The sequence below is a fragment of the Didymosphaeria variabile genome, assembly GCF_027946475.1.
Source record: "Didymosphaeria variabile strain IMI 356815 chromosome Unknown scaffold_2, whole genome shotgun sequence".
NCBI classification, from domain to species: Eukaryota; Fungi; Ascomycota; class Dothideomycetes; order Pleosporales; family Didymosphaeriaceae; genus Didymosphaeria; species Didymosphaeria variabile.
This window is the reverse complement of record NW_026611621.1, coordinates 3078072-3090027: the sequence shown is the minus strand read 5'-3', so window position 1 is coordinate 3090027 and position 11956 is coordinate 3078072. Positions and strand designations below refer to the sequence as shown.

General features: G+C 51.5%; 5 protein-coding genes across 5 annotated transcripts; 1 reads left to right on the top strand and 4 right to left on the bottom strand.

The window, feature by feature from the left end:
* Positions 1-309: 309 nt before the first annotated feature.
* N0V89_002716 (uncharacterized protein) lies at positions 310-2166 on the top strand (the record flags this gene model as incomplete). Its single annotated transcript, XM_056211523.1, has 3 exons — positions 310-406; positions 894-1858; positions 1912-2166. The coding sequence occupies 3 exons, from the start codon at positions 310-312 to the stop codon at positions 2164-2166; spliced, it is 1317 nt and encodes a 438-aa protein (XP_056074996.1).
* Positions 2167-4069: 1903 nt separating this feature from the next.
* Positions 4070-4592, bottom strand: MCR1_2 (NADH-cytochrome b5 reductase; the record flags this gene model as incomplete). The annotated part of the gene is made up of 3 exons (XM_056211522.1): positions 4070-4316; positions 4368-4479; positions 4532-4592. The coding sequence occupies 3 exons, from the start codon at positions 4590-4592 to the stop codon at positions 4070-4072; spliced, it is 420 nt and encodes a 139-aa protein (XP_056074995.1).
* A 68-nt stretch (positions 4593-4660) lies between these two features.
* Positions 4661-5404, bottom strand: MCR1_1 (NADH-cytochrome b5 reductase; the record flags this gene model as incomplete). The annotated part of the gene is made up of 3 exons (XM_056211521.1): positions 4661-4926; positions 4977-5304; positions 5360-5404. 3 exons carry the CDS (start codon positions 5402-5404, stop codon positions 4661-4663), a joined length of 639 nt encoding a protein of 212 aa, XP_056074994.1.
* Positions 5405-6214: 810 nt separating this feature from the next.
* N0V89_002713 (uncharacterized protein) lies at positions 6215-6781 on the bottom strand (the record flags this gene model as incomplete). Its single annotated transcript, XM_056211520.1, has 1 exon — positions 6215-6781. The coding sequence occupies one exon, from the start codon at positions 6779-6781 to the stop codon at positions 6215-6217; it is 567 nt and encodes a 188-aa protein (XP_056074993.1).
* Positions 6782-9293: 2512 nt separating this feature from the next.
* On the bottom strand, positions 9294-10037 carry N0V89_002712 (uncharacterized protein; the record flags this gene model as incomplete). The annotated part of the gene is made up of 1 exon (XM_056211519.1): positions 9294-10037. The coding sequence occupies one exon, from the start codon at positions 10035-10037 to the stop codon at positions 9294-9296; it is 744 nt and encodes a 247-aa protein (XP_056074992.1).
* Positions 10038-11956: the final 1919 nt, after the last annotated feature.

The following is an 11956-nucleotide window of genomic DNA, read 5'->3' as shown; positions in this document are numbered from 1 at the left end:
GTACCGCTGGGAAAGGAGTTGGGGGAACCGCATGTGCCGTTCTGCGTGCGAGGGAGGATGAAACCGGCCTATAAGATGACTGCATGGCCACTAGTGAACCTCGACTATTTGCACCATGGCGCATTCTGGGCTTAGCGTTGACCGATCACTAGCCATGCGGTACACCTTGACCGACATAAGAATCAGGTGAAAGCCTGCTCAGAGAGATGTGTACAGCAGAGCAGTTGACGAAGTAGTGAACATCGATCTACGTTCTGTCCATGTAACCTCATCAAATACTGGAAAACCCCCAAAAGCACATCGCCAACCATGTCGCGCATCACATTAGGCTCGAGCAATCTGCTGGAGTACAACCCGGAATACGGCGTTCTAATCTGTCGAGATTGCGAGTACGCAATACAGAAGAGTGCAGTAAGTGCTCTCAAGTCATACCTCGGGGATACGACATTGAACTTGACTAGGTACAAAGCCACTTACTGCGACACAAGATTTATCGTGGCGAACGCCAGAATCTGCTCTCCTCAATCACTCGTTTTGGCATGTAGTCGGCGGACAAGCCTACCGACTCCCCTTCGCTAACCGATCGCACAGAGCTCCGCGAACCCGACGATGTTTCGCTACCAGATCCGGCCACCGGTCCGATCGCTGCACTGCCTGTTCTCGACGGATATCGTTGCCTGCACCATGGCTGCCGCAACCTGTGTGCTAGCGCAAAGCGCATGAGACGGCACTGGGTAGATATCCACGGCGGAGCAGAGGACTTTGACTCGATGGCACGGGAAGTCAAAATGCAGACCTTCTTCCGCGGAACAAAGATTCGCTACTTCGAAATCTGTAGGTCATTCCGAGGTGGTTGTAGAAGATATACATTCGCTTATTAGTACCAGCCCCAGAATTGGCGGACCAGACAACGGACGAAAAAGAGGCAACCGGAGAAGAAGACCTACTCGAGGAGAGCGAGAAACACTCCAGCGACTCCCGAGAAAGTGAGGACGAGCGAGCAAGCGATGCCGAGGAAGCCGATATACCCATGGAGGATGTTATGTCCAAGATGTTGTTCAAGCCTGAATACTCTTTATCCGAGCCACCTCCCATCGACTTTGACTTTGAGTTACTCATGACATTCCACAACTTCTGTTCATCCACCCGCTTTACCCTTCCTAGTCCAGGCGTTAACATCGGGGAAAGCTACTGGAAGGCAAACGTTCTCCCCCTAGCGTTATCAAGGCCCTGGATGATGTCTGGACTGCTGGCTATATCCGACTTTCACGTGGTCGCGCTGGCAGATGACGAGTCAATGGTAAAGGGTCACAGTGAGCGAGCAATGCGGTTCTTCGCAGGATTTCTCGCAGGGCGTAGGGCAGCGAGTCTCCCTGTGCGTGGGACTGTACGCGATCCCGAAGACAAGGACGAAGAGAGGAGAGTGGGCGGTCAGATAATGTGTGTCCTACGGTGTGCTCACTGGGCCCTGATGAAGCCTATGCTCGGTAGTCAGCGTTCGACTTCGTTCACCTCGTTCCCTTTCAATTTGCACAATTTCCTCACTGCTCTCCGAAGCTTCACCCTCGTCGAACGCAATGGCAACTATAGCACGCCAGAAGAGGTGTTTGCCCGCGCGAGTCAGATATTCAGACGCAGGGGTCAGTCTGAGGTTTCGCATGAGAGTAGAAAGAACATCGCACTGCTCGATCGCTTGGACAAGCTACCTTCTCGAATGTCCAACGTCTTTGGCAGGCCAGACAATTTGAGAGATGTTATGGCCACGCTGGCAGCAATCGCGACACTAGTCGAACATTACAGTGCAAGATTCACGCCCGACATTGATGTACCTTCAGTCAATGCTGTATGGCATAGTATGGTGAGTTACCATAGGAGTAGTCGCACGCTGTAACTAACCCAAGGGTATGACAGGTACAGTGGCTAAGCAAAGTACCGGAGGACTTTAAACATATGGTCTCACGACACGAACCAGCAGCTCTCGTCGTAGTCGCTTTCTGGGTGTCGGCGCTCGTATCCCGTGCCGAGCAGTGCGGGTACTGGTTCCTGCAGGGTCTGGTGCACAAACTACATCTCGAAATCTCGGACCGCCTTCGAGGGACCAAGGGTGCGCTGAGCTTGATCGACGGCCTCTTCTGTGAGAACCCAGAGGATCCCATGATCCACTAGTCATTCCACCATCTCCAATCGCATAAACATCTGTATACACGCGGGTCTCTTCAAGCGAACTAATGTCCCGAATCGCGTTTCTCATCACTCTTAACGCTTCGCTCTCTCCCTGCGAGCGAAAGGCTTGCTCATCTCTTTCGAAATAACTTCTTGGTCCCTTCGCCCCAGCACCACCACTTCGCCTCCTGCTCCTACTCCTCCCGCCTTTTCCCCACCGCCACCGCCCCGCTCCCACCCCAGTCCCGCGGATCATCCCTGCCCGGCCCTCTCCTCTTACGTTTCCTCACCTTCCTCAGATGTCCTCGCTCCTCGAGCAATGATTGCTTTAGGTTCGAAAGGTAGTCTGTAATTTCATCCAGCGCGCCTGCCGATGAGGATAGATGGGGGCAAGCGTTGAGTGCGAGACTGTTATGCCCATTCTTCCTCTGGTTATGTCTCGTACTGCTGACGAAAAGTCGGGCGCGCTATTTAGAGCGCTTTCAAACCAATGGGAGCGGAGCTTAGGAATACCTGCTTGGGTAAAGATCCGGTATTATAGAGTCCAGGATGTAAATGTGACGCTACAACGGTTCTTGTTCTTCCTTCTCTGTATTGTGTGGTTGCAGGTTGTGCCCCCAGAACAAGACCCCAAACAATCCCGTCGTGTGGGATAGTAGGGCCCGGCGTTCCACGGAGCCTCGTGCATAGGCGCTACTGGATCTGCATTTATCTATCTGGCGAGCGGCGGCGCACCAATCACGTCCTTTGTCAGCCGTTCTATAACTGAATAAGCATGCCGCTGGCGGCTTCAAAAAGCCCAGAACACGCTGCATATACTATGAATTGTATGCACGATGTTTCCTGATCCGAGCTGTTGCGATGGGCGAACAAGTTTTGGCGAACAAGGCTACTGGATTTGTGCGCCAGCCAGCAGCAAGTCTAGTCTCTTGGTGAACAAAGGGGACTATCCGGCAAAGAGGTGTAGAGACGTGCATTGCTACGTAGACCTGAGATGGGCGAGGTTTTCAGACTAGGTTTCGACTCGATGTAGAGACAACTCATCATACAGAGCATGATAAGACCGACCGCATATACTCGCTTTGGTGTCCGACAAATCCAATACACCTACCAGTGTTTCAACGGAATTCGCATTTTGCGATAACCTACAGGGCAGTACGCTGGCAAAAGCGGGTTCCCCAAAACTTGTTCGCCAAAACTTCTAACTAAAAGTGGTGTCTAACATGACGTCCCCATTCTTTAGGGTCCACAGGCTCGCTCCAAACGCCCCTACGCCCCCCAGCTGATAACGTAGGATATTTTATCGAAGTCGGCCCGTCGCGCAGGACGTAGTTCTCGAAGTAGAAGTTTGTTAGAATCTTGACTTTATCCTGCCAGCTTTTCAAAAGGTCAGGGTGTTTTGTGTTGGTTGTGTATCCGCAGTGTGTGTAACATTCGAGGTAAATGAACGTTTCGAAAGACATTGGCCGATGTCCTGCAGGACTGGACTGCCTTGGGGCAGAAGCTGGGGTTCGTGGGAAAGAGGCGCTGGAGCAGGGAGGTTGGTCTTGCGCAACGGAAGATAGCCGCCGTGGAGATTTCTATGCTACTAAGCTCATGGTTCTCAGAAAGCCCGCCATTGTCTTACTTCATACACAGTGGCTGGATCTTTGTGCTCTGGGCGGTTGTTCCTAATTAGGGGTAGCGCAGGAAAGCACGTCAGCTGCTTGAGACGTTGCATTGTGCGACTGTAAGGAACGAACAGATGTTGAAACGGGCTAAGCCCTGGAGATTTTGATTACACGTGATTTTTAATGTCGCAGTAGGGGGTTGTTGGAACGCTGTGTTGCTGTCAACCAAACATGCTGTTCATTCGGGGGTTCTATGGTCTAAGTGTATCGTACAGGCTCCTAAACTTAGCAAGTCTCTAGAACTTGTACACCTGGTCCTTTGAGTAACCGAGATCTTTCAGATAACCTGCAAGTTCGCCTTGATCTTGCGGGCTCTTCTTGCCGCCGCTTATAGCCTTGTACAATCCAGGAGGGCCGCATACGAAGATCTTGATTTTCTCGCCTTCCTTCGGCTCGGGAAGAACCGTCTTCAGGAGCTCCTTGGTCACATGGCCCTTACCGCCTTGCCATTGCTCAGGAGGGTTGTCCAGAACGTAGAAGGCCCTGTTCAAAAGTTAGCATGATGAACCAACGCAGAGCAGGGGAATGTCTTGCCTGAAACGTTGGGGATACGTATTTTCGAGGTGCTCAAGTTCCCGCTTCAGAAGGATGTCCTTTTCAGAGATGTTGCCAAAGACAAGGGTGACCTTGGTCTTATCCTCAGGGTCTGTGCGACTGTTAGTTGGGCTGCGCACACGTTGTGAGCATATGAAACGCACTCTTGAAGATAGCGTTGGCAACTTGCCACATGGGCGTGATACCGGTTCCACCCGCAATCATGGCGACATGGTCACTAGATATTGGGGAGCGAAGTCAGCAAACGTTGTTCGTATAGAATGATCGCTCACTTAAGGAGCGTTGCGAAGATGCTTTATGAGAAGGAAAGGGCGTCCTGACTGTTTATTGGCCGTCCACTGGTACTTTGGGATCGGACCCTTGATATCGAGGCGCTGTCCAGGCTCCAGGTTATGCAGATGTTCCGACATGGGCCCATTAGGGTATTTCTTGATGATGAAGTCAACGGTTCCCTTCTGGTCGACATCGCTCGTGGGGGTATATGGGCGGATGACAGGCTTCTGCATCTCAGGGCCCTTGTACTTGGTAATGACGGCAGCTGTGCACGTGTCAGTATCTTTTCCCTTTAGTAGGTGCGTGCTGACGTACAGGCGACGTGCAGACCGCTCTCCATGTCCTCCTCGGGCAGCAAGAAGGTGAGCTTCTTGGTGTTGTGATTGATGATCTCCGACTTGTCGAGCTTCAGCGAGAGGAAGCCCTGCTCGCCCCCCGTGAAAGCAGCCTTCGCAGGCTGTCCCGATGACGCTGGGATCTTTTCGGCCTCTGCTGAGGGCGGCGCATCACCGGCTTGACCCGTGGGTGTGTTTCGACGCATGTAGAAGTAGCCACCAGACACGGCGGCAAGGGCGACACCAGTGTAGAGCAGCCCATTGCCGCCGCTCTTGGGCGCATCGGCCGACGCGTAACGGCGCACCTGCTGTGGGTTTGTTAGCTTTGTAATGCAGCCGGGATGGCGAAAAAGGCCAACGAACCTGGCTCAGCGTGTTTGCTGGCCGGAAAACCCGTTGAGCGAACATGACGAAAGGAATTGATATTGGGGAGGCGATATCAAGGGTGGGAGTGAACGGCCGGGGAAAGGAAACGTAGGATGTTGGATCCGCTGGTTCGAGCTTGGTGGAGCTCTCTACGCGCCAAGCTATCGATAACGTCATCGGTCTCTCCCGCTCACAGCGGCCGACACTAAAAACTGAATCGATTCTCGCGTCAGTTCGCGGCTTTGAACTCGTACTATCCTGATTATAGACGTACAGCTAGCCTTGATGTTAACCGCAGGGGTCGATTTGTATGAGGCTGGTTAGTTCGGTTCTTTGTGTCGGCCGCTGTGGTTGCTTCCTCCGATGCCGAAGACACCATTCCCAAGCACAATGACAGCGATTGCTACCTTGCGAGCCCAATCTGTCGACGATCCGTCACACAGATGCTGTGCCACTTGGTGCCACTTGAATGAGCCGCATTGTCAGTCGCATTTGGCCTAGCACACCGTATTTGATGGACGTTTTGAGGCGCGGGAAACCTCCCATGCTATATCACCGCTCGAAATTATCTTCACAACGACGCATCAATATCATCGGGGGTATTCGTCACCACGAATATGCAATTCGTCAATCCGTTCATGTAGCAGCAGGTACGTAGTGTCCAACATGGTACGGTACTATCCAACATGGTGCTCCTTAGCGATGCATATACACATGGCCGTCGTCACTCTTCGTTCGAATTTGTATTGCATTTCATTCGTATGCTGTTTTACTTGATCTTTCGTTACGCTCATAAACGAGCCTCATGGGAACACCCCGGGTTTTCTTCCTCCACACGTCCGATTCCCTTCTCTACAACTTCGCCTTGTTTTTCTGTGCAGTGTGCGTCGCAATGGCATCCATCAGCGGTGGACTCAGAACGTCATACGACTCCAGTCCGACGCTCTTGAACTTGGACCGTACACCATCGATCTGGTCCGGAGGAAAGCCCTGCTCAATAATCGAGCTTACGAAAGCCGCAAATTGAGGCTCTTGCCACCCACTTTTGTCGGAAAGCTCAGTGTGAACAAAGTCAAGACCCTTGAATGGGTGATCTACCACGATGCGACCGAACAGGTGCACGCCGCACTCCCTGCATGCATTCCTCTGAATCGCCGCGCTCTCGTCGATGATGTGCAGTTTCTGCTCGTTGGCCGTCACGCTGAGCTTGTCGGTGGGGATGACGCCGACGACGGAGAACAGCGCCGACTTGGGCTTCCAGCACTTTGAGCAGCCGCAGGCGTGGTTGTGAAGAACATTCGAACCCAGCGTGACCTCGACCTTGTTGGAGGGGCAGTGGCAATACAGCTTTCCGCCGGCAAAGTTGGCGTCACCCTTCTTAATGCCATTGTCGATTGAGGGGTGGAGAGAGGGTGCCATGGTGAATGCGTTGTGGATGTATGTGAAGAAGCGTTGAGGGAGGGTTGACATTGGTGAAGGGCGCCGCGCAGGCGCATGTGCCCAAATATATACGGCTGCAAGACCCCTCACTAACCTTGCGGCAGGGTCCCGAGTTGAATGCGACGAACGAGGATTCCTTCAATGGCGCCATTGCTGTCCCCACGAAGCTGCTCACACGGTGCGTGTTTGTGGTTGCGGAGCCGCATCGTATTGCCGGATTAGGTCACAGGCCCCGGAAGGCCGCGCCGTGGTTGCTGTTGCATTGGGGCAAAACAGTGAGAACGACTACGAACACGATGAAAGGCCTCAGGCTGTTCGAGTTTGAACTTTCTGTGGCTTTATCTACCTATTTGCTGACATCGATGCGAATCAAGACATCTAAAGCCACGAACGTTCGAAAATCTGCATCGGAACGGCTTCCGACCAGCATCGGCTGAGTAGCCGAACGCACCACCATGATAGCCACGCACACGGTACGGAAAACAACTCGGATTCAGCGCCTACGAAACCCAATGAACAGTGTCCCGATGTTATTTGAGTTGTTTTTTGTTGAGCCACGTTCCTTCTGCCCGTAAGTACGTCATGTGCGGATGACATGCCCGGGCAAGCAACATTCTCTGTCCTACTCTTCAAATGCCTGACGTAGCACACCTATTAACTACCTGGTCGCCTTAGTGCTCACCGCTCATTACGAACAAATCTTCAGGTATTACCTCGATGGTGACAGTGTCTGTAACGGCATTTCGCAGGAATGGTACGCCAATGAAAACGACATCCCACCTCACCTGTCGGCGGCTCTTCTTCTAAGGTTTCGCACTTCAACGAGAGATCCGGGAGGATCAAGCCTTAGTGACCCTCAAGCTGTAATAGTGGGCAGTAGGGAAGAGTTTTCAATATCCTATGTTCTCGCTTCGAACGCGATAAGCACAAGCGTAGGCCACGAAGCGAGCGACAAAGCTCGATCTTCCCTCAACGACTATTATAGTACTTTTCACGAACAAATACATGAGTAAGCTATTTCTTTCGGTTTTCGAGACATCTTTCAGCAAGGGGTTGGCGCATAAGAGAATGTTTCCGTGCAGTATCACAAGGTACGTTACCCCAAGGTACACACTACGTGGACCACTTTGCGAAGCCGAGCTTGTAGAAGCGAGACAACTACTTGCATTGTAAGAAATGGTATGTATAAAGTTACCTCGGATGATGCCAGTGTTGCACATATATGTGTTCGATTCTGTATGTGAGCAACTGTGACCAGAGGACTCACACCCTTCTGCCAGATTTTAGATTACTTTTCCCCAGGTGAAAACATATAAGCTGTCATCTTGCTCCCTCGACGGTGGCTCCGATTTTCTGTTGACATGGCATGTAAAAGTTCAACTCTTGAAAGATGTTCAAAAGGAAGTGCAACTTCTAGAGAGTGAGTGGCTTCACAACCCCTGGTCACGAAACGTGTGCAAGCAACAGGCACATATACGCCCAATTCAAACTTCAATATTGATCAAGATGGCACCATTCAAAGAAAGATAGTCTCGCATGACATACACATCATCTGCGACCTTTTTAGTTCAGAGCGAAGAATAGACCTAGATACGCCTCGTTCCCGATTCGACACGCCTTTTGAAATTCACTGTCGCCACGTAGTGCGCTTCAATGGATACTTCGCAATGTCACTGGCCCAAGCGTCAACCCACCACCAGACTTCTCCGCTCCCTTGCCTTCCCTGCCGTAACAGCCGCCTTACGCACAGTTCAGAATCTTGCAAACGTCCTGCAGTCTATTGCGAGGTATTTCATGACATGATTTGGGCAATTGAACTAGAATAAGCAAGGGCAGGCCGAGTCCGCAGACGAAACCACGCCTCGAAACCAATTGAGTAAAGCCAGGAGCCCCTACCACTAGGCTGGGAACTCACGCAAGATTCTGAAACCAGAAAGCTGTACCATGTAAGCCACACACTCGCGCGAACTACTTGGGACAGGCCTCTACCTAATGCTGACGAACTTTCCCCACCTCTTCAGGAACGCAGGAGAGATCGGAAAGCAAGAAAAATATATTATATTGGCCATAGGAGGAAGACGACTACATCGAAGAAACCTATTATTGTCCACGACAGGGGCGCGGCCAAAATTGACGGATGCATGGATCGCTGTATGAAGCAGATACGAATCTTGCAAATCTCTAATTCAACGAGAGCGACCACTTCCCCATACATCTGGATACCGCAATGCTCGGCCTGGGGTAATACGAGGCATCAACCCTTTTGACAGCGCACCGCAGGTCTTGTGCATCATCGCTAAGCTCAGGCAGACCAGGAAAGAGTCGGATGTTGCTCGCGATAGCAATAAAGATTCCACGTAATGAATGTGCGGTCGAACTATAACGTGCAACATCTGTGAAAAGTTATAGCAGTCATTGTGTAACAATAGAAGCTGTTCATTGTGGGTATAAAGATGCAAGATCATCAAGAGTAAAACAAAATGAGACGTAGTCACTTTAAAGTGCCTGTAGAGTCCTCGGAGTTTCTTCGTAGTGCTTCCCCAACATCCCCTACAGAACCACCAACTTGCGCAGAGCCTCTGATCAGTTCACTGATACCAACAACTGATCCTCGTTTGTCATTCTTCTTCTCTTTCTTCTTTTCCTTCGCTTTCTCCTTCTTGTTCGCCTTTTGTAGTTTCTCTGACTCCTTCGCCTTAGCTTTTTGTAGTTTCTCTGACTCCTTCGCCTTAGCCTTTTCAACCTTTGCGTTCTTCACCGGCTTCACCTCCTGTTGCACAACTGTTGCGCCTTGGCTAGGTTTATCTCCTAGTCTCCAATATGTCGACTTGCCTAGGTCGCCCTCTCGTGCTTTATCTTCGCTCATCTTGAAGCCCTTAGGATCCCTGTTTCTTTGGACCCTTAGCATGTGAAATTCCCAGTCCCTCATGATTTGGAACGTGGCACAAATGAGCGCGGGATCCACCTCGGAAGACCGGATATACAGAGCCTCGTCGGGTAGATTGACGAGTGTAAAAGAACAGGTGGACTTGACGGATCTGTTGGCAAGGCGGCACTGCTCGCAGATATCATGATCCTTGCACGACTTGCACTTCCAGCACAGCCCGTTGATGGGCGATGCACCGCAACCAGCGCACATTACTCGATGCACCTCAGAATAGTCGATAAAGCCATCCCAGTATGCGTGATCTGCTACAATCTCGCCGTAAAGCGGATCACAGCCTTTGGGTGCCATAAAGAGCGCGTGCCGAAGGGCATCGTATCTGGCCCCCCTGAGCGGAACTTAGAGGCGCATGGGCGACCCATAGAAACACACTTCCATCGGGGCCTATAAAACGTAGGCTATCGTAGTTTTGGGCGGGAATGTAGGTTGTTATGAGATCATTCCCTTTGGGCGGCGTGAGTAGCTCGCTTTTTCGCATGCCAGTCATGTTATCTAATCTGAGGTTGTAAGTCCAATGCCCAGGAAGCATTGACCACGAATGTCTCGCATCTAGTAAGCTAGCGCCTCTGGACCTGAAAGTGAAGGAGTATGCTGGCTCGGTCGGCGTTGATGCATGCTGAGACGCACGGACTCTTCTCCATCCTCGACTCGAGGGAACATCCAACCAATCTGTCGCTTTTGGTGCTCTTGTGCTCGACCCATAGAGAGTATCAACTAGCGGAGGAAGTTTCCATTGATGTGGGTAAGGGACTTCTCGGTGCAACTCTAGATACGATGCCAGTGAAACAGGATCCATCGGTGATGACGCTGCGGGTGCCGGAAAAGCGGTACTACTCATTGTAGGTGCATATTCGAGTCCTTGTTCAAACCCGGCATTAGAATATGGACGCGCTGGAAGAACGACTTCTGGAAGGTCCTGTGGGGTTGGGGGCGGTTGATCGCCGACACCAGAGTGAGCCATCAGCATCCTTCCATCAGTTGTTGTTTCAAATGATGCCGGTGGAGGCCCAAAAGAGTCTGGTCCATAGAATGGTATTGATGAAAAGCTTTCAGAATGCGGCCTAGGTGGTAATGCTGGTAGAAGTGCATCCGACTGGCCTTGCGACGTTCGTGGGGCCAAGGAAGCAGCGTCGCGTAACGAGTAACTCGATGCTTGATGGCTCACAATGCTGCTTGATCTTCGCCTCGCTTCCTCCACTTCAATGTTCTGGAGCTTGTGCGCGAGAAGTTCGTCCTCGTTTAGTTGCTGCGGAGAAGTCGAAGTCTGCGGCGCTGGCGGAAGCGCCGCAGGAAGTTCCGCCATAAAGGCGGCAGGAGGCTCTGCAATGAGTGGTGCCCCATATTGAGGTTGGATGTAAGAACCGCGTGTAGCAAAATTATCGTATCCGTTCGGAATGCGTTGCGTAGAACGGTGTTTGGGGTCCTGTGCAGTAGAAAAGGACTGATACGGCGGAAGATGTTCAGCGTAGCCTGTATATTGATACTGGTTCGGCTCCATGATTACCATATGCAACATGCGACAGAAGTCGACTCACTGTCTGTGTGTGAGACTTGATGGACTACATAAGGCCAAACAGAGACGATATGCTAAGCAGGAAATCCGGAAGGATTTGGCCCCAGGCTCCTGCAACGGACACAGTGCCGAGTGGCTTAGACGAAAAAGGCGAAATCGCAATGAAGAGCGAGCCACAATCCTGAGGCTTGGACGTGTCTTCGAAGTGGAGCTAAACAATGCAGATGAACGAGCAGGAACGCGCAGGGCTGTGAGATGTATGCGGTCTTGTTGGTGTGTTGAGTGCATCAAAGGGCTGGGGCGCCTGGGTGCCTAAAGATCGTCCAGCGGCACTTGACGTCAGCCACCACAAGCGCCTTTGTGCGACCCCATCGCAAAATCATTTCCTAATCAAGGTCAACAATGGGTGGTTGGCAGTGCGATGAGAAACAACATGAGAATTCTGCCACGAATATGTTTACAATTGCAGCAGTGTTGAACTCCAATGGAATGCTGGTGGACGGAATTATCTTGCAATGCACAATGTAATGAAAGTGGCTGTGAATACGGAATTGCCTATTGAAGAATGTTACATCCCTCTGCCCGCCGTGTATTGGACGGTGCATTTGATTTAGGGCAGCACAGTGGCCGAGAATATGACTCGGAGATCTAAGTGGCAACCCTCTTGCGTATGAACACCGACGATACGATATCACGT